At 41.0% G+C, this 20,885-nt stretch overlaps 1 protein-coding gene across 18 annotated transcripts in view; it reads left to right on the top strand.

Moving 5' to 3' along the window:
* Window positions 1–20,885, top strand: part of CACNA1C (calcium voltage-gated channel subunit alpha1 C) — a 476,647-nt gene that overhangs the window by 398,192 nt on the left and 57,570 nt on the right. For all 18 annotated transcript variants that reach the window (XM_052667558.1, XM_052667542.1, XM_052667556.1 and 15 more), the window contains 5 exons: window positions 59–111; window positions 219–365; window positions 1,268–1,469; window positions 1,860–2,018; window positions 4,951–5,061. In XM_052667558.1, coding sequence (XP_052523518.1) covers window positions 59–111; window positions 219–365; window positions 1,268–1,469; window positions 1,860–2,018; window positions 4,951–5,061 — 672 coding nt within the window. The remainder of the gene's footprint in view (window positions 1–58; window positions 112–218; window positions 366–1,267; window positions 1,470–1,859; window positions 2,019–4,950; window positions 5,062–20,885) is intronic.

Below are 20,885 nucleotides of genomic sequence, written 5' to 3'. Positions count from 1 at the left end.
ACCCTATCCCTTCCACTGTTAGGAAGGGAAGCTTCATTCCTCTTTCTTCTTCTTCAAGGGCAAACTCTACAGCTGCACTGACAGCTCCAAGCAGACTGAAGCAGAATGCAGGTGAGTCTGACCTTTCCCACTTAGCCACTTTCACTTGCCACCTGCTCTCAGGGTCAGGTACCAGAAGTGCAGTTCTGCCATGTTCTCTCTCTCCTTTCCACCCACAGAGGATACTACATCACATACAAGGATGGTGAGGTCAGTCAGCCAATGATCCAGCCCCGGAGCTGGGAGAACAGCAAGTTTGACTTCGACAATGTCTTGACTGCCATGATGGCCCTCTTCACTGTCTCAACCTTTGAGGGCTGGCCAGAGTGAGTGCTTCTTGGTCCAATGCTTCACTACTAATGTCCTCATTCATTTCAAAAGAGAAAATTCAATTGTAGAGAACTCTCTTTCCCATTCTAAGTATTTGAAAATTTTAGAGCATTGAATGTAGCAATAGTAGCAGCAGTCATTGTAGTATTATGAGCTCTGTAAATTCCTCAGGACCTGCATGAACTGCAGTTCTTGTGCTTGTTAACAGCTTACAGCGCTGTCTGTAGCTCTTAAGAAATTATTGCCAACAGCAGCAATAGTAGCAATAATTGTTACAAATACTGTGTATACAAAGAGATAAAAATGCCTGTCAGGCACTTGTCAGTACTGGTAAATGTTAAAAGTTTCCTATGGAGCCAGTGGGCCATTATGAAATCCACCAATGCTGGCAATACAGATAGACACAAGATAACTCACCAGGCTGTCCTGTCTATGTAACAGAGACCAAGGATACCCTTGGTTTCACTCAGTCAGGCTGACATAGGTTTGCTAGGGTATCCTGGGTTTGTCCCTGAACTGTGTCACCAGGTGATGCCAACAGCAGCACTAACAAATGTTAAAGTGTTGAGATCCTTTTTTCTCACAAAACTCAGCTCCCAACAACATGGACTCTTCTGTTAACTGAAGGGCATGCTTGTTGTTGTTTAAGTTTTTATTGTTCAACTAGAAAAACAGTTTACCCTTGACCCTGACCAGATTCAAGTGTATTAAGTTAATAAAAGTTGTGTCCTCTTTTTTGCAAGAGTTTATACTCAAATCAGTGCAAATCAGTGCATCTATGAATGAAGTAATTTTGATACAAGTAGAAAAAAACGCACAGATGAGTTTTATAATATCACCTATAAGGCCTCATGACAGCTGCAGATTTTCTCTGCATTGGGCTCCTGTTTGCTTCCAGGTTGCTGTATAGGTCCATTGATTCCCACATGGAGGATGTGGGACCCATCTATAATCACAGGGTTGAGATCTCCATCTTCTTTATTATCTACATCATCATCATTGCTTTCTTCATGATGAACATCTTCGTTGGTTTCGTCATCGTCACATTTCAGGAACAAGGAGAACAAGAATACAAGAACTGTGAGCTGGACAAGAACCAGGTAATTCATGACCACTTACTGCCTCTAAAGATAGAATTGCATGGACAATAAGAATTTAAGAGAGAAATATATACAGAGAGTAACATGTGAAAATGCAAACAAGATGAATCTGCAAGATTTGCACAAATGAAAATATTTACTTTAAAATGTGTGCTGTGCCATTTGGCTCAGTGAGATTAGATGAATGTTCTCTGTCCAAAGAAAATACATATGGATGTCTAAAACAGGTAGAACATACACTTTCTCTGTATGACCTAAAAGAAATTCTTGTTCTAAGCAGTAATTTAAGAAAATAGATTGAAACACGTTGTGCTTTTATAATATATGGAAGTAGCTCATCAACCTTGTATTCTGTTTTTGATTTTTAAACATATCATATCTCTTTCACAGCGCCAGTGCGTAGAATATGCCCTGAAGGCCCGGCCCCTGCGGAGATACATCCCAAAAAATCAGTACCAGTACAAAGTTTGGTATGTGGTCAACTCCACCTATTTTGAATACCTGATGTTCGTTTTGATCCTGCTGAACACCATCTGTCTGGCCATGCAAGTAAGTAAGCAAGTAGAAATCCTCATAGGTGATGAATTGTTAGACTTTGTTGGGGAAAATGTAGAAATTACAGAGATTGAGACCTACTTTTGCTTTCACATCATGAGTTGAGGGAGAGTGGGAGAGGAACATTATTAAAGGAATTGTACAATGCAAGTGATTTCTCAGTTCTGACTTGTATTCTATGAAGTGCAAGAATAAACCTTGAACTGTCAATCACCTGAGATATGAATTTTCAGTTTTGGCCTTTCCTATGTTAAAAAACAGGGTGCAAATAGGTTGGTAAACGAAGCAATCAGGGCTGTGTATGTCAGGTATTCTTTTGATGTTGTACAGCTCAGTGCTGCTAATTATAAGGTTGAATCTGTACATGTAAGGAGGAAGGCCAACAAAGCTAATTTCCCAGTGGGAGTCTATTATAGACCACCCAACCAGGATAAAGTATTTGACAAGCTACTGACACAAGTCATGCAAGCAGTAGCCCTTATTATCACTGGGGACTTCCACTTATCAGACATTTGCTGGAAATACAATACAGCAGAAAAGAAACAGTCTAAGAGATTACTGGTGTGTGTGGAAGATAACTTCCTGACACAGCTGGTAAGAAAGCCTACCAGGGAAGGCATCTCTCTAGATCTGCTGTTTACAGAGAAGGATTGATATATGTAGTTGTCGGAAGCTATTTTGTGTGTAGTAACCACAAAGTGATAGAGTTCTCTGTTCTTGGTTAAGTCAGGAAAGGAGTCAGCAAAACTGCTGTGTTGAACTTCTGGAGGGAAGACTGTTCAGGACATTGGTTGTGAGAGTCCCTTGTGTGACTGTCCTGAAGGGCAAAGGGCTCCAGGAAGGATGCATTTCTTCTCAGAAAGAGAATTGTAGCAGGCTGCCAAGGGTGCCAAGAAGGTGGGGGGGGGGAGGGGGGCACGGACTCACCATCCCTGGAAGTGTTCAGGAACTGTGTGGATGTGGAACTGAGGGACGTGGTTCATGGGCATGGTGGGGATGGGTTGATGGTTGTAATAGTTGATCTTAATGGTCTTTTCCAACCTTAATGATTCTATGTTTCTATGAAAGTGGGAGTAGAGCATAGGAGATCCCTGGTATCTATTTTGTTCTGTGTTAAGAATCATAGAAATTTCTTTAGAAAGAACCCCAAGAGGCTGTATTCTTTTCTCCATCACAGCAAATTGGGATCAATTCTACCTAAAATATTCTTGATAGATGAGTGCTAGCTCACTTCACTAGTGGTGCTACTGATTGCCTTACTAATGCTACATTGAGAATACATTTTCCTTAATGCTTGAGGTTTTTCAAAAACTAGTGTTAGTTGTCATCATAGAATCATAGAATCATAGAATCATAGAATGGCATAGGTTGAAAAGGACCAGAATGATCATCTAGTTTCAACCCCCTGCTATGTGCAGAGTTGCCAACCACTAGACCAGGTTGCCCATCCTCCAAAGAGATATCCAAAGCTAGATCTCCAAGAAGAGCAAATAAAAGTAATAGTGAAATATGTGTAGGTGTAAGAGCAAGGAAGAGGAAGAAGACATAACAAAGTGGTCAGTTAACAAAAAAATTTCCATATTAATTTTAGTCAGAGAATGAGGCTTAAGAGAGACACTGTCTGTTCTGTACATTTCCTGAAGTCTGCCCTTTTCTGGCTCATTCCTTCAACTCTTTGCTTAAGATCTCTCTTGCCTCCCTTTTCATTTTGAGTTGGTTCCTCTCTGCTCTCATCTGTAGGATCTACTGCTTTGCTGTGTCATCAAGCAACAGAGGACTACTATGTTCATTCTCAAGTTCTGGAGCATGCTCAGTTGCTGAAACATTGGTGGACAGAAAGGGCAGATGGAGCTAGAAACTGTGAGATGTTTGTGAGCCTGCAGACAGGACAGCATCTCTGGAGATTCTAGGAAGCCTGTACTCATCCTAATGAAAATGTAGTTTTTCAAAAGCTTATGGTCATATTTTGTCAAACTTCGTAAGGAACAGCTGACACAAAAGCCACATTCCAGTAAAATTCCAAGTTTTTAAGTCCTAAAGATACTAGAATCTCACAAGGGAAATGTCACAATAAATTCTGAAAACGCCTCAACAATGTACTTTTTCCCTGGCCTGTCCTTCATCGGCAGCTGAATTATTTTAACAGAAATTCCTTTCAAAAAAAGTCACCCTCAGCTATAGCAGAATATGAGAATTCAGCCCAAGTTGTTAAAATTATCAAAATTAAGCAACAACAGAGGAACATGCACTGAAAGACAACCTTTGAGCAAGGCAATCAGTCCCAAGAGTAAAGATCTGGAAATAGGGATATGGAAAGTGAGGTGGCAAAATCTGCAGGAGACAGTATATGAATTAATCAATAGATGACAGAGAGTAACTTCATAAGATCTTAATAAAGTTAAGTGAATAGCCAGCATGATTGCAAATTTAATTCAAAATTGACAAATGCAAGATAATGTATTTTGGAAAGATATGATTTGAGCTGCTCATGTATTTGTAGAGTCCTGAATTAAGTGCAATTACTTGGGGAATGGCTTGGTATCATTATGAACAGCGCAGTGAAACATCCATTCACAACACAACAGCAATCAAACAAAAAGTGACCCAAGTGTTAGAGAAAGGTGAGATAAACACAACTGCAAACTGCTTGCACCATGTGTGCAGATTTATAATGAGCCCTCAATTGGAATGATAAGTGTGACATTTTTAAAAAGAGATGAGATTCGGAGTCAGACGGCAAAAATGGCTAGAGGTATGGAAATGCTTATGTTTCAAGGGAGATGGGAATTATACATCTTTCTTAAATGGAGCATACCAGGATTTCCTTTCAAGAACTCTGATATGGAGGAAGATTAGCAGTAGCCATGCATGTACATGACTAGTTGGTATGTCCATTCCTCACTGCTGCTGGGATGATGTTTTTCAGCACTACGGTCAGAGCTGCATGTTCAAGGAAGCCATGAACATCCTCAACATGCTTTTCACTGGGCTCTTCACTGTCGAGATGGTCCTGAAGTTAATTGCCTTCAAACCCAAGGTAGGTGCTATAGGTGTAGAGTTTCCTGGCCTCTGTGTGTGTGTGCATGTGTGCGGGGCAGCTGTGAGGAGAAGGAGGAGGTGAAACTCTCCGATCTATTACCCCACCAAGAACTGAGCAGGACAGTTGCTCTCTGGATTGGAGTCTCACATGTATTTAATAACTTTTTCACTGGAGAGTAGACATGCCAAATATTAAAACATAATAATAAGAAAATAAGAAAAAACAGCAACTTCTGCTAATAGAGAAGGTTCCTAGTTCTGTTTTCATTATGGTATACTGGTGATACTATGTCAAGGCTATAATATATTCCATGCTGAACGTCATTCTGATGCTTGCTGTGACTTTGCTAAAATGGAATAGAAATAGCATCCCATGATTAGTCTCCTGGCCCAAGTAAAGTTAATCAAGTATGACTCATTTTGAGTTATGAACCTTAGGAAAAAAATGTTTCTTCTGGGAAGACTGTGGTTCAGTGCTAGTTAGGCTTAATTTAGTTTGGAATTTAAGACTTCATTGATAGTATTCAGTACCTCAGCAGATGCTGTCTGAAGGGGTTGTCCAATCCATTGGGCCATGACATTCTGCTAGTATAGTTGTATCATAGAGTAAGATACAAACTCTTCCAAGTCAGTTGTCACAGCTTAAAGGACAAAGTTTCTGACCTCACATATGTAGATCGCTCTGAAAGTAATGACTCCTATCTATTTTCATGGAAACTATAACAGATACAAAGAGGACAGTAATGCCAGTTAATAGAGAAAATTCTCAGCTGCTAAAGACTGTTTTGCAAAAAAAAAGTCGCCATTATTAGCTATGCATTTTCACCAGTAATGGACAAGAGCCTGAACGCCGAACTCATAAAAATCTGCACCAGCAGAGGTGACCTTCTGACACTGTTGCCACTGCTGAAATGCACCACCCACCACCTCACCGTGCCAACATCCACTGTTTGGTCTCCATAAACATTCAGCAAGCGTTGATGAATGTCAATGGGTGGGTTTTTTTCTGGGTGCAGGCATTTAATTACACAGCTTTTCTTCAAGCACGCTTCCATATCAGGCACCATTTTGTCAGACTGCCCCTCAGCTACCATCTGTCACACAGCAACAAAATGTAATGGAATATTTGTGAGAAGGCCTGACCTCTACTGCCATACCGCCAACATCCACCTCTAAAGTCATGGGCCAATGTAATAAAATAGGAGGCATTCCTTTCAGATCAACCTTCATAATTTAAAATTAGTTGAGTCTTTTTTTAGGGTTTAAATTCAGTGGCACGTCATAAGGAGAGTAATGAAGATACCTAAACACAGACGGGCAACTCATGCCTTTTTTTTTATATTTTCAACAATGCATTAGTACATGGAATTGCATCTTGCAGAATGCTTTAATACACAGGGGTTGGCAAATGCTGTCTGAGGCACCAGTTGTGACTAAGATGTCCATCATGTTAAACATGCAGGAGTTCACTGAAGTTACACCCTTCTCCCAGGTCTTAACATCTTCATCCTCAGCTCAGAAACATTGTTCTCCCATTCTACTGAATTCAGTATAACTTTCTCGTATTATTTCTGTGTTGACATTAAATCCACCTGGCCTCTCTCCTTCTAGGAATGCTTTTTCCAGGATTTTTTTTAGAAGAGTCACAATGTTTGCTTGCTTCCTGAACCCAGTATCATTCTCCTTTCTTAGATGTACTTCTCTTGAAGGTTAGGATCATCTCATGCTGTCTTGGTGAAGGGCTGTTATTTCATGAGATCTCAAACACTGCATTGGGAAATTTAGAAGTGTCATCATCCGTATCAGAAGGGATTTCAATTCTCAGGAGGGATCTACCTTTCACTTTTGAGATTTTGCCACCAAATCTTTCAGCACTTTGTAAAATCTCTATCTGCATGTAATATACCCAGAAGTGTATCTCACAGACTTTGTAACGCTCTTTTGATTTCATGGTTCTACTTTATGGGAGATTCTTCACTTTGAGAAAGTTGAGGTTCTCTGGCAGAATTTGTTTTGAGCATTTGGGGAAGAAGTCCAATCAGTTCAGTTCTTGAGCTCCATATGTATGCAGAAAAGGTTTTATCTGACATGGTTGCCCCTAACAGTAAGGAGCTGGATTTGTTGATGTTGTCCTTTCTACTTCCTGTGTCTTACTTTCCTGTGTTGTATCTCCTTTTCAAGTTTTGCTGCACAACAAAGAATAAAGCAAAGTCAGCTGAGGGCAAACCCATCCTCCAGACAGAAAAACACTGTAAGAGATTCCCCAAAGAGATTGTGGAATCTCCATCATTTGAAGTTTTAAGATTAAGTAAAATGAACCTGTTCTTAGAAGCAGTTTAGGAATGTACGGTCTACCATGGGACAAGGCAGTAGACTAGTTTTACAGGATTTCTCTCAGCCCAGTTTTCCATGATTCTGTAATTTCCAATCTAAATTCCCAGCTACTACAGTATAGTAGAAGTGAGAATATAAAAGAAGTCTTCCTTGTGACCAGAATAGTAGAATATTAATAAAGACTTCATGACTAAACATCAGGCACCAAGTTCAGACTGGGCCCTGCCCATCCTGAAGGAATAGCCATAGAAAGTAATAAATCTGTTTAAAATCCCAGCTAGGACTGTATGCCAAAAGTAGTTCAAATCTATCTAATTAAACTGTCTTAAACTGATAGTGTAATTAAACACTTTCAGGAAAATAAACAATATTATTTAAAATGGGACCACAGAACTTACAGGGAATAAGAACAGGAATCAACTCATAAAAACCACTAGCACAGCACAATGACTTGCCTCTAGCATTGTACTCTCACCAGACTATGTTGAGTTCAGTCACTCAAATTTGGAAATATCAAAATGCTCTGTGTAACTTGTCAGTGTTAGTCCAGTACAAAGATTTAACCTTCATTCTATGCTCCATGTTGACTGAACCTGCAACTCAAAAAAGGAAACTACCTCTCCTAGAAGACCATTTGGATTGATGTGGACCAGCACTGGGTAGCATAGTCTGTTCATCTTTAGGCTGCACATTTGGAATTGAACTTGAACTTGCCAAGAATACGTTCTCGTGTAGGAGTCTTTCACCATTGAGAAAACTGTTAGTTCCAGCCTCTGTTTGGCCCAATCTTGTGTTCTCCTTTAATGAAAGATATAAAAGCAACCAACCTACATTTGCAGGTGGAGGTTATTCCCAGTAACAGCAGCTGAAAAAGTCCAAAAGGATTTCACTGTCACCTAGGTAAACAGCACAGCCACCATCTCTTACTCACTACCAACAGTTTTACAGGCAAAGACATGAGATGCAAAGTGATATTAGTGTTTCCCAGATAGGAAACAGCAATTTTAGAATGCAGAAATGCAGAATTGAATGCCATTTTCATAGCAATTAAACGCAAAACAACCTTTGTTTAAGATGCTTCATCTCATTTTGATTTTGTTCTCCAACATCATTCTTTTCTATCTGGTATGTTCTCTAAAATAGAGGAACTGTGAGCTTGTCATTAGTAAAGTTGACAGCAAGAAAGCAAGAAACTTAGGCAGCTGAAGGTGTTGTGTCCTCACCTTGGTGGCAACCCCCAGGAGAAAGTGGCAGAACAGAACTGAGCACACAATTGAAGGGGGTGAAATTCACTATTTCACTCTAATTTCTCCTATTTTGCAGTGCTTAATCTAGCAGCTGATGCTGCAGCTAACCTTCAACTGCAGTAAGCAGTGCAATAGCTGATTTGTAACTTCAAAGCAGCTACCACAGGGCTCTCATCTTGGAATGAGTGGTCTGCAGCAGCAATACAGCATCACAGCTTTCTTCATCTGTGCAAACTAGAACAAGGTGCTATTTATTTGTAGCTTCTCTGGAGAGAATTGTTAACAGAACTGGGGGAGGTCTCTGGGATGCTCAGAGCTGCTACCACCCAGCTCCTTACAGAAGTCACCATGGGGACATGGCCATGCAGAGCAGCTTTGGAGGGAAGGCTGAAATTCCTAAGATGCAGAATTCCTGCTGCAGACAGTGATGTGGCACAGTATTATTTGAAGTAAAAATTTTTGCCACTCTAATGCTACCTATATATTACCAGTGCAATAATGGAGGAGTTAGCAGTCTCAGACTGAACAGATTTTTTTTTTATCATATCCAGTTTTTTAATTCTTCACTCTTATTCTGTGAGATTTGTCCCGCTTATTTTCGCTCTTGGTAATAAAAGTGAAAAAATGCAAATGCTACACTAAGTAGGATCACAGATCTGCCTGACTGCAAAGAATCAATCGGGATAATCCATCCCTACAACTAGTACTTGTGTTAGATCAGAGATTTACCCTAACTAAACATACTGTTACTTTTGAGATTGGTTGATCTGGTCAGTAAGCTCCCTGGTATGATTCTTTTTTGTAGATCATCTCAAGGGAACAGTGTTTTGGTCATAGTCTCTGGGGAGGCTGTAGAGAAGAGGACTGTGTTAGCTGTCCATCTATGTACCATCTGTGTACCATTTATGGGTACAGGTAGTGTCTCCTGGGCAGGGACAAGACCTCTGAGAGCCCATGTGTTTCTGTATGGTGCACTGTCTGGAGGAGAGGTTCCATTCTCTCAGGGTTTATTTTTCCTGCAGGATAAATATAAGCACTATATAAGACAGCTCATCTGTGCTTGATGCAGTCTTGGCAGGAGGGTATGCTAACAGTGAGCAAGAAAGATTTGGGATTATTAGGACTGCTGATAATGAAAACATCCACTAGATGCCCTGCATCTCTTTAAGGAGCATTAATGTGCTGCTCCAAAGCAAAATTCCCAAATGGACCTGACTGTTTGTCTTGGCTGAAGCTCATAAACTGCTTCAAGACTAGCTGCGTCAAAGAGAGACAGTCTAGAAGTAGTGCTGTTGAGCCAATGCCTTTTGCTGCTTTGTTTTTCTAATTTTATAAATTCTCCAGACCATCTGTTGAGTTGTTTTCCAGTTCCTGCACAGAAAAAGCTGCTGCTATGTCGTGCATTTTCCAGAGAAAGCTATTAAAGGGAATGAGAGGAGCCGTGATCTCTTGTGTGCCCACAGTTACCACTGTTCTCACATCATAGAGAAGTCCCCACAAGGAGCAGTCCACGAAGACCAACTGCTCTGCAAAACCTGCTAATGTGGGGATGGATTCTCCTCCAGGAATTTCAGATCTTTCCAGCCCCCTGGAATAAGTTATTTTACTGATGAACAACATCTAGTATTCATTTCAGGAAACATTTTACGTGTCTTCTTATTAGCTAGATCAGGACTTGTAATTGGAGAGTTGTGAATTGAGATGTGCCATCTCAAAGTATGGCAGATAGGTCAACAGAACTACTCCCATGCATAAAGTAAAGCATGTGATCATATATTTTGTCAGATCCAGGTCTGTGTTTGTGGAAAGGGATTTCCTCTGAGGAATTATGACTATCAGAGAGACTACAGATCACAAGCCTATTCCCTTTGCCAAACACTGACAGCACCTTTCTCCTCTGAGTGTTTATGGATGTTGTTTGTAGAGCAGCAAGTCACAATGCCATCTGCCTCAGAGAGTTGGTTCGGTCCTTCATTTATCACTGCTACTTTGCTCTGAATTCTTGCAGTTCTTTAATGGCTTCTGTGCACCATTTCAAACAAGTTCCACAGTACCAGTTCCTACAGGATGCCAGGAAGGGCTATGACCCTCTGGGTAGTGGATGTCACCAGTATCACCCATAGTTATTTCTTAGGCTGCATTTACTGATGGATCTACCTGTCCTTAGTGTTTCTTTCTCTCCTGAATTATTTACCCTCTTTATTCCTCTTTAAGCACTATCACTCAGCATTTATCCTGCATTTAATGCAGTGATATCTCTTCTCAAACCTGCAAAATGACTCATCTGATTTTGTTCCCTTTTTACTACTCCATTTCTGGTATATTTATGCCTATAAACAGATCTCTGGGCAGTCTCTATTGAAGTCACACTGCCTGCTTCATTCTACTTGCATTCTTCTTTCTCACCATGATAATGATCAGTCATTTCTTGGTCAGGAAAGAGGCTTCAGCATTTTCACAAACAACTGAAATTTATATCCAATCTGTCGCCTGCACCATTGAGACAAGATCAGTTAGCTTTGGAAATCTAGTGCTTTTTGTAGTTCTTCATTCTAGTACCTTCAGAAATACCTCTGTAGCTTAGAATGCTACCCTGGCATCATTCATCACAGTATTTCATTTCTCCCAGCTTATACAGAGAAGACAAAGATGTTCTGCATCAATACAGAAAAGTCAGGAAACCTGATTACAGTAGAGTGGTCTTTTGCCCACAGCTGAAAACACTGCAGGTCCCCCCCAACAGACAGAGGAATCATATTTGGTTAAAAATCCCATGGTCTAGGATGAAGAATAGTGATATAAATTTGTAGTGTAGGTTGTGTAAATGTGTAGGAAGAATAAAGCCCTGATTTCTGTCAGGCTGTCCACAGCCTCAGAGTCAGTGCCCTGCAGAGCCCATGGTGCAGGCAGCTGCCTCCTTTTCAAGGACCTGGGCTACACAATCAAAAGACTATTTGTAGATTTTCTCTGCTGCCTTTGGCAGCTTCTTAGCCTAAATAATTGGTTTCTAATAGTTTCAAATCCTCAGCTGCAGTGCCATCCTTTCTATTTTGGGTGGGGGCAGCATCTGGACATGGAGTGTTTGCTGACTGATGCATCTACCAGATGCAATAGGAAGTGCAATCTCCAACCACCACTTTGCATTTGATGAGAACAAGTGTATAAAAAGGCAAAAGAAGGGAAGAGAAAGTGGATATGTTTCTGGATCTGTGGCTGGGAAAAAAAATGTACTTGATTCAACAGAACAAGTGATCTCAGATGATTACACTGGGTAAGAAGTAGCATGGGGAGAACTAGAAATAGTCAGGTAAGAGCCTATGAATTGAAGAATGTGAGAGAACAATATAAATAGGAAGAATTATGTTTGGGAAGAAAACAAGAGGGAAACCAAACCTTGATGTGAAAAAACACAAACCCAAGATCCAGAGAAAGGAAAGTATTAAATGATTGGAAAAATGGATGCAAGGAAAAGAACAGAAAGAGGACTGACAGGAAAAACGAGCACAAGAAGTTGTTTCTAAAAAATGAAGAAGAGAATTAAAATGCATGGCTTTTAAGCTAATGAACAACTTTTTGTACTTCAACATTTTATTGAAGTTCCCTGGCAGACATCCCAGGCCTCCATGTTCAAACACATCAGTATCTCAGCCACAAGAGCCCTCCTGTGCACTGTTTTATCAAAACAGCTTGCTGTAAAATTTGGGTGCGATGCATTCTCCCACTTCTCTGGAATAATCTCAGCTCTGTTGCAAAAGGTTAACATCAGCACATTTCCGTAGAAATACTTTCGTTTTTCACCCCATCTCCTATCTGAGTTAAGACTGAAGAAACTGAATATTATACTGTATCTTTTATATCACCAGTAGCTAGCTGAAATTACTGTCAGCTGCTTCAACAAGCCCTGCAGCCATATGAGTAGAAATCCCTCACATTTCTCAAGAGCATGGCCAGACACTGCACTGAGTGTATGCTTTCAGTCTGAGGCTCTCCTAAAACTGCTGATTCAGGCCCAAGGGTTTTGGAAATACAACAGAAAAGGGAAAAATCTCAATCCCTCATTACTCCTCTGCTTTCTCTACACTCTGATTAGTTGTCTGCCTGGATTTTCATGCATTTTGCATAGCATATGTGTCATGTGAAGCCTTTCATGTCTGCAGGTCTGGGAGGAAGATAATCTTTTCTAAGTCCTTTCTGCAAAAGCAAATACTGAAAGTATTCTATGTTAAAACAGCATATTTAGGTGACCTTGATGTAAAGTCAAGAAATATTTGTAGTAATAATTTTATAATATAAAATAGAATATAAAATAGAATATAAAAATAAATAATAAAAATGTAATAAAGTAAAATACAATAATTTTAGACAAGATATTTTATTAGGAAGAAATTCTTTACCTTGAGGGTAGTGAGACACTGGCACAGGTTGCTCAGTGATGCTGCGGATGCCCCCTCCCTGGAAGCTTCAAGGCCAGGCTGGATGGGGCTTTGAGCAACCTGGTCTGGAGGGAGGTGTCTCTGCCTATAGCAGGGGGGTTGGAACTACGTGATCTTAAAGGTCCCTTCCAACCCAAACCGTTCTATGATGCCATGATTCTATAATTAATATGTACTTAGAAGGTAAGGTCATCCCTACCCTATATTCATATAGAGGGTAAGAACAGAGGGTCATCAGGTAGACCTGCTTCTCAATTCTGCTTGCTTGAATTGAGAGAAATTCCATTTATCTAAGAGAAAGAAGGGAAAAGAGAGGCTAACCAAGTCTTTTGCAGCTGTCCATGCCACTCTCACATAAGGCTGGCTTTCAGACTTAGCTGCAGAATTTGGAAGGGCATCCCACTAGTCCAGGGCCAAAACATGGCTGTTGTTATTCCAGGCCTTAGAGTGAAGATATTCAGGAGTCTGCTGCAGACATATGACATAGAAGTGACATTAAAAAGAAAGAGGAACTGCATCCTGTTTACTGTACTGACCTAGTAAGCTGAACAGTACACCTGATGTAGCTGTCGAGCTTTAAAGAGCAATTTTTCCAGTTTAGTATGGAAAACAAAGACCTATAGGAGAACACTTGAGGTTTAGGTCATTTTAGTAACAATTTCCACAAGTGTCAACAAGAGAAAAAACTACCTTCTCCATCATGTGAAAGTACAGCGAATCCTCTTTGATACTTCTACATTTCACTGACTTCCTCTCCGCTTCCTGAGTTTGTGTGAGAAAGGAAGTCTGGTCATTTCCAGCACTTTGAAGTAAAGCAAAGTAGTGCCAGAATAAGGTTTTCCTATTGTGAATACACTTATGGTTGCCCAGAGAGGTTGTGGATGCCCCATTCTTGAAGCATTCAAGGCCAGGCTGGATGTGGCTCTGGGCAGCCGGGTCTGGTGGTTGGCGACCCTGCACACAGCAGGGGGGTTGGAACTGGATGATCATTTTGGTCCTTTTCAACCCAGGCCATTCTATGATTCTATGATTCTGTGGCATAGGCGTGACTCCACCCGAACAAGTCTTACAGCGTGAAAGCATTTGGTAGGAGAATGTAACAGAAGGAACCATGCTGGTGGTGGAAGGTTGCAGTAAAGCCTAGCCCATACCTTTTGTTCAGGTCTTCCATACTTCTGGGTCAGAAGGCATCAAAGTCTTCCTTCTGAACACTGGTTGACATCCAGCAGAAGTATAGTAGTCTCTTTCCAATTTCTTCCTGGAAGATCTGTCATACAAGGGCACTAGCAGTATCGATCCCAGCCAGCTTGTTTGTTGCTGTCCCCACAGAAGAGACCAAGAATGGAATACGTGAACAGAACAAACTTTATGGAAAAGTCTGGTGTCATGATAGAAGCAGTCGGTGAGGGATAAAAATGCAATTTGATCTGTGCTTTCCACATTACACTCATTGTTTAACTGCAGGATGTTCTTCTTGAAGGATCAAGCCACCAGTTCCTTGCACACAAATAGCTCCTCTAAATATTACTGCATAGAATGCATGACATTTCTAACACACATCAGCCAAAGTGACATGAATCCTGCACCCTTCTGAAGGATCAATGGAGAATCCAGAAAAAAAAGGTCAAAGAAACTGCATAAGATGTTCAATGAGAAAGGACCGTTTCCTTCACTGCAAACCTACCCAGAGAATTTGCCTATTACTGCAACATTGTGACAGATTTATTTTCAGTCTGGCACTTGAGGGTTTTAATGCCATTATGAATGATCAAAAATAATGATATGACTGCACAGAGCAACAGTGTGGGAAGTACTGAATTAGCTATTATGCTTAATTATTTAATGCAGAAAATTATTCACACAGTGTTAAAAGCCCAGTGGGATGGTGCTCTTGGGGTCTCATTCACAACAGCAGAGACAACGTCAGCAGCAGCACGTGAGGGGAACAACTCAAGGGAAAAGTGACTTGTTCTCACTCTCCCAAGAAAAATCCGAACTCCCTGTCACTTTATGTGAGGATATTTTAAAGGGTCAGAAGTTCTCACAGATGTGAATCTTCTTTCTGTGCAAGAATGATGCCAACTAACAGGCTGTGATACGGCCTCTTGTAAACAGTAAGAACTGTTTGTTGCGTTAGGAAATGACACCTCCACTGCCAGATGGTCATTGCAATTAAAGCCAGGAGCTGATTTCTCTATTCTGTCCACCCAGCTTTTCTAGGATTTAGAGACTTTAGTTCTCTATACTCCTTCTTCCCCAAGGAAGTAAATTAGAGTAAACATCCACTTTTGAGATCCACTTTTGAAAAGTTGTGTTTGACGGACTGACAACATGAAAGAAAATGTTATCTTACTAAATGCTCTAATACATATAAAATCAAGCTTTTTCCAAAAATTAGGAAGGCAACTTAAACAAAATAGACTACTAAAAAACCTACCAGCCATACCTAATAGCCTGTTTCTAGAAGACTGTGTCTTTCTTCCAGTGAGTATCCAACTCACCATGCAGCAACCGTGTCAGAGCTTTTTCCCATAGCGCATACAGAAACAAGAGAAATTCTTCAAATCCAGCCCTGTATTCAGAATTCCCTCATTACCTGCCACTATCTCATCTTCTCACAGAAAGTGTTTCTTCACTCTGGACGACATCGATTATGTTCTTTTGAATCATTCTCCCCCAAGCTGGAATGTCAGTCTTACTTTAGAAGACAGACTTAGATAGCAAGGCCCATCCTTTTGTTCTTTTCTAAACACTGTTTCATGCTGATGATCCGGTTTACTGCCTTCACAAGCTATTTGTTCATTCTTGCTAAGACCTACTTTTTCCAGACCTTGCAAAGTCTTTGAGTATTTACAGCTTTCTCCTAATGGGATTTGGCAGCAAAATTCTCACAGAATCCGTTTTGTGATAAATGATCTATTCAGATATAGCTAGCCATCACATTCACTTTCCAGTCTTTCCAGTAAGATCAGTGTTGAGCTTATTTCTCTTTGCTGTGAACAAGTCTGATTTCTGACTGCAGGGCAATGATTGTTGAATGACTGCAGTGAAAAAAAGTGAGTGCTCCTGAAATAAATGGCCCAACTCCTCAGAAGGTATTACTGTGCAACAACATACTTGTAGGAAAGTCAAGTGTGGTTTTGTTGGGTTTGGGTGTTTGGGTTTTTCTATGGCCAACAGCATTGATAAGAGAGCTTTATCTGCCTCCATTTTCATGCATTTATACCATGGAGACTTTTGGCATTATTGTTCTCAGGCATTTCTCACCCTCCCTTCAAAGGCAGCTAAGAGCAATCCAGACCAAGAATGACATCAGGGTCAGCTACTTGAATCATCCAGTTTCAGCAAGTTTTGCTGTTAGCATTTCCTTAGACCTTCCCAGCCTGTTGTCTTGAAATACAATTTTTCTCAACAATAAGAGATGCCTCCCTAATAAATGCTTCCACATTGTGATGATTCCATCCCAGCCTTTGGAGGGCTTGTGACCACAACACTGCACTTCAAACCTCCCATGTCGTTGAGTGCTTACATACTACTGGTTAATTTAGAGGAAAAGAAATACATAAAGGTGTGAGATAACTGTGCCTCCACATTGATGGGTATGGAGAGACTCATGGGACCATACTGAAAACGTAATTCTGGTGGAATCATCTGAGTTGTAATATTTAGAAATGGGAATTCCCAGTTCATAGAACAAATATGATGCAGACTGCTCCAGGTCTGTCTTCACAATATGTTGATTATCTGTAGGTGTGGAGAGAACAAAAAAAAAGGTCTTTAGGACCCTCAGACCCCAAGGGTCTGTCTGTTTTCACTGACATCTTCATGCAGGAATTTTGAGAGAAAGAATGAAACAGTGAGAGAGGATAAAGGAAAATATCAACATCATTCAGCATCTGTCTTCTTTTATAAATTGGTCTGATTTTCTTATGGAATGAGTAGAAAGAGGTAGGAGACCTCTTCAGATCCGAACACACCTTTGGAACAGACTGATGGCTGAAAAGCTCCTCTCCTTGCTTCCTGTCTGCAAGAAGATTTGGTGGAGTACAGGGGGGACTTGTGCAACTCCCTGCAGCAATGACTCATTACAGTGACTGGTAGGTGAACTGCAGGGAGCCTGTGTCTCAGAATTAATCCATCAGTGGATGAGAGCTGATAGATAGTATGTAAACATACACTGTTATCCCACAGCCTGTCAGGAGCTTCAAGCAGCTGCATCATTTCCTTTATTCCTTCTCTGTTAGGATCTCCTAGGTTCTCTGATTGCTTTTTTGGCTAAACTGTATCTCAGCATAACAGAATCTTCATTATTGCCATTTGGCACCATCAACTATTGTAGCTTTGTAAGATTTCCCAGGATGCCTCTGAATCCCCCCAGTGTGCTGTGAGAAGGTATGCCAAGAGTCATAGTGCTGTGTAAATGTCATTTGACTTGATTCTGTTTTCCAATGAAACTGTCCCTCATGAAAGTTCTGCTCAGGAAATCCTCTTTTAATGGAGTCTGATAACTGATTCTCAGAATTCCAAACAGCCTGCTGCATTTTGGGGAAAGAATTCACGTACTAAGCAAGCATCAACCAGACCGTGTGTTCATCTCATTTTGCAAGTTACCAGCAAAGTCTGCTTTGGTGCTCTTTACAACCAGCAGAATATTTCTGAGTATCAGGAAATAATCCCCTTTCTCTCTTTCCTACATATTCTTTCCAGTTGATTAAGATTATTGTTTCCTTTTGTCATTTAAGTATGTTGGTTCATTTCAGATCAACGGTGGCAAGGTTTTCAGTTTGCTTTCCTTTTAGGCCCTGTAGTTATCCATTTTCTCTCTGTCGATACTTCATTTCTGTATTCGTATATGCATGTATATATGTACACGTACACATATATATATACATATACACATACACATATCTCTCCTAGTTTTTCTGTGACATTGTAGGAGCTTCTGCTGGAGAGCACTTGACCTACATCAGCTCCCACTCAGTGGACACCTTTGGCCCTTGCTTTGGCCCTTCATCCTTTTTTTTCATAATTTTGCCAACCACCTCATAAGAGATGGAAGTGAAAACCTGGGACTAAGCAGATAGATAAAAAACTACATGTCAGTAAATACAGAAGTGGGGGCCAGATGCTCATAACCCAGCTGGTACTACAACTCAAGCAGTGCCCTTCCACTGAGGATCTCTGTGTTTCAGAACAGATGTATAGCTCCCCAGCCTACCTTATGTTCTTACCTGGGGCCATGGGTGACTCTGAGCTCAGACCTTCAGAAAAGGCTCCAGTGGGCAATGTTCCCTGCTGTTGGCAAGACATCTTAAATGCTGCATTTGGGATCTCATGTTCACAAAAAGTCAAAGAAATGGTCTCCAGAGATTTCAATGCCTCCATTAGTACCAAAACAAACTCCAGCTTCGTTCATAGCTAATCTTGGTGACTAGGAAACCTAAAAATGATTGACATATTCATTCCGAAATGCTACAATGTCTGCTCCCCTCGCACAAATGAGATTCCATTCCAGTCAGCTACTGCATATTTATGCTCAGCCTTTCATTAACATAATGATCATGTGATGATTCACTATTCTTCGCTATTTTGGGGGAAATAAAAAATGGGGAAAAAAATGTGCTGTAATGGTGGGGTGATTTCACGCTTCCTGAATATTCACTCCAATCCTCCTGGTCTCTTTCTGTCCTCCTTTCTCCCCAAAAGCTTTACAGATCTTCAGAGAACTCCCACAGGAGAGGGTGACTACCCTTCCCCTGCGTGCCCCTTGGCCTGCCATAACATGACATGTATATACAGCTAAATCAGGGTGAAATATCTCCCTTTAAGGGTAAAATGTGGTATTGCACTCTAAATTCCCGTCCTGCAAAAACAAACAATACCATCAATTTGTTTCCAGTCAGACCTCCATCCCCTTGGGAAAAGCATACAGAACTTTCTGGTGGGAAAAACAGCTTGGAAATACAGCCTCTTTACTAGAGTGAAAGTTGTCCCTTCATTCAGCTTGTCCTTCATTATCCACCCTGCTACACTCCAGCAAGGACTGTGGCTCCAAGAGGTCCTTTAAGGTCACAAGAGGCAAGTCCCTGGGGATGATGTTATTCACTCTCAGTGTGCACTCTGACAAGATTAGGAGGTCTGACCTAGGGCTGAGCAACCACATGGCCATTCATAGGTGAATGTCTCTAAGGAGGCAAGGCTTTCTGATGAAGGATCCCACTATCCTGCACACAAATTAAGCACCTATGTTCTCTGTTTTCTTTGAGGTCTCTCTCTGTGAATAATATCTTTCTCTTTTTCACCTTTCTGTTTGAAACAGAGGGAGCAGGTGAGGAGGAAAAAAAGGTTTCAAAGTTCACGTTTCTTTAATTTAACTCTGGCATATTGGATGTGGGGTTGAGTAAAACCACATTCCTACCCATAGGTCCTCTTTCTAACAGACTAAGAGGAAGAGAAGTGCTCTCTGAGTCCACCTGACAGCTGCACAGCAACATGCTGGTTCTGTGACCCCAGCTTTCAGGCAAGGAGCTGGCTGGTGGGACTCAGCAGAGCATCCCAGGGGAAGAGCTCACAGTGTAAATCTGGAGCAACTCCACAGAATTAGCTGAGTCACTCCAGATATATGCTGTGATCACACAAGTGTCCAAAGCAGCTACTTGTGACAGCAATGAAAAAGGCACCTTTTCTTTCCAGGCCTGAATCTCTCCTGAGATGTGCCAGCGATATCAATACAATGTCATTGATTCCAGTGAAGTTGCACTCCTGCAACTGGGAGTGATGCTGAATTCACTGGCTTCAGTGGTCATCTGAGGACAGGATTCTCTGCTGCTTGTCCCCTGGGTTTTGAACCATCAGCAAATGCTGTTCGAACAGCAGCTGTGTTAAGTTTTGTGTCCAGAGTTGCTTAGTAAAAAGAAATAATGATTTGGTTACCCCCAAAATACTCTTTACAGTATGATGGCAGTTATGGTAAAAATAGTAAAAATAACCACAACGAATTCAAAAATAGGGGGCCATCATTTTCATGGGTAAGATGTGAACAATGCGTTCTGAATCTTCACCCTTGCAGCTGCCCAAAAACAAACTGGTTTTTGGAGCTGCTCGGGTTCCTGCAAAAGTCCATAACAGTTCCCAATGTATTCAATTTGCAAAGGAAATGGAAGGGTAGCCATGCCATTCAGTGTATTGATTTGGATATAAGTAGCGCCACTGTCATCGTCAGGAACGTGCACACGAATGGGGCAGGAGGATTGGGTCTGTTTTCTCCTCCATTCTCTTTGATCTTCCAAGTGTCTTCTCTGCCAAGGTTGCATCAGGCTGCAAAGGCACTTTCTGCAACTCTGTATGATCTGTGTCTGTCCTTTATTTATTCAAAATGCATTTGCCTCTACATTTTAATCTGCTGTTCTCTCCCTCCCCTTTCTCTTGGTGAAGTCTAATTGCAGTTTTATTCCAGGTCCATCTGGTTGCTAACGATGCTGGACATCACTGCTGAATTCATTCTAATATTTGTTGTGTATTTTCTAGGCTGGACGCTGAATAATAATATTCTCTGAATTTGCTTTTGCTCCTGTTTCCTTCTTCCCTGTTGTAGCTTATTTTGTAGCCATGAGCAACCATGGTGCAATTACTCCTCCCAGTGTAGATCCACTGAGAGTTGCCTGCTTCCGATTGCAGAAAGAAGGGTGTTTTTTTCTGGTTCTGAGAAGATTTCAAAGTCTTCTCTTATCAGCTCTCTTCACTGGTGTGAACCAGTTGATAGTGGCTTCTCTGCTGTTTTTAATATTTTTTTTTTTTTCCATTATTCC

This window comes from Tympanuchus pallidicinctus, unplaced genomic scaffold (assembly GCF_026119805.1).
Source record: "Tympanuchus pallidicinctus isolate F22 unplaced genomic scaffold, pur_lepc_1.0 scaffold8, whole genome shotgun sequence".
Lineage (NCBI taxonomy): Eukaryota > Metazoa > Chordata > Aves > Galliformes > Phasianidae > Tympanuchus > Tympanuchus pallidicinctus.
The sequence above is the reverse complement of the archived record's forward strand: the minus strand, read 5'-3'. Positions and strand labels throughout refer to the sequence as shown.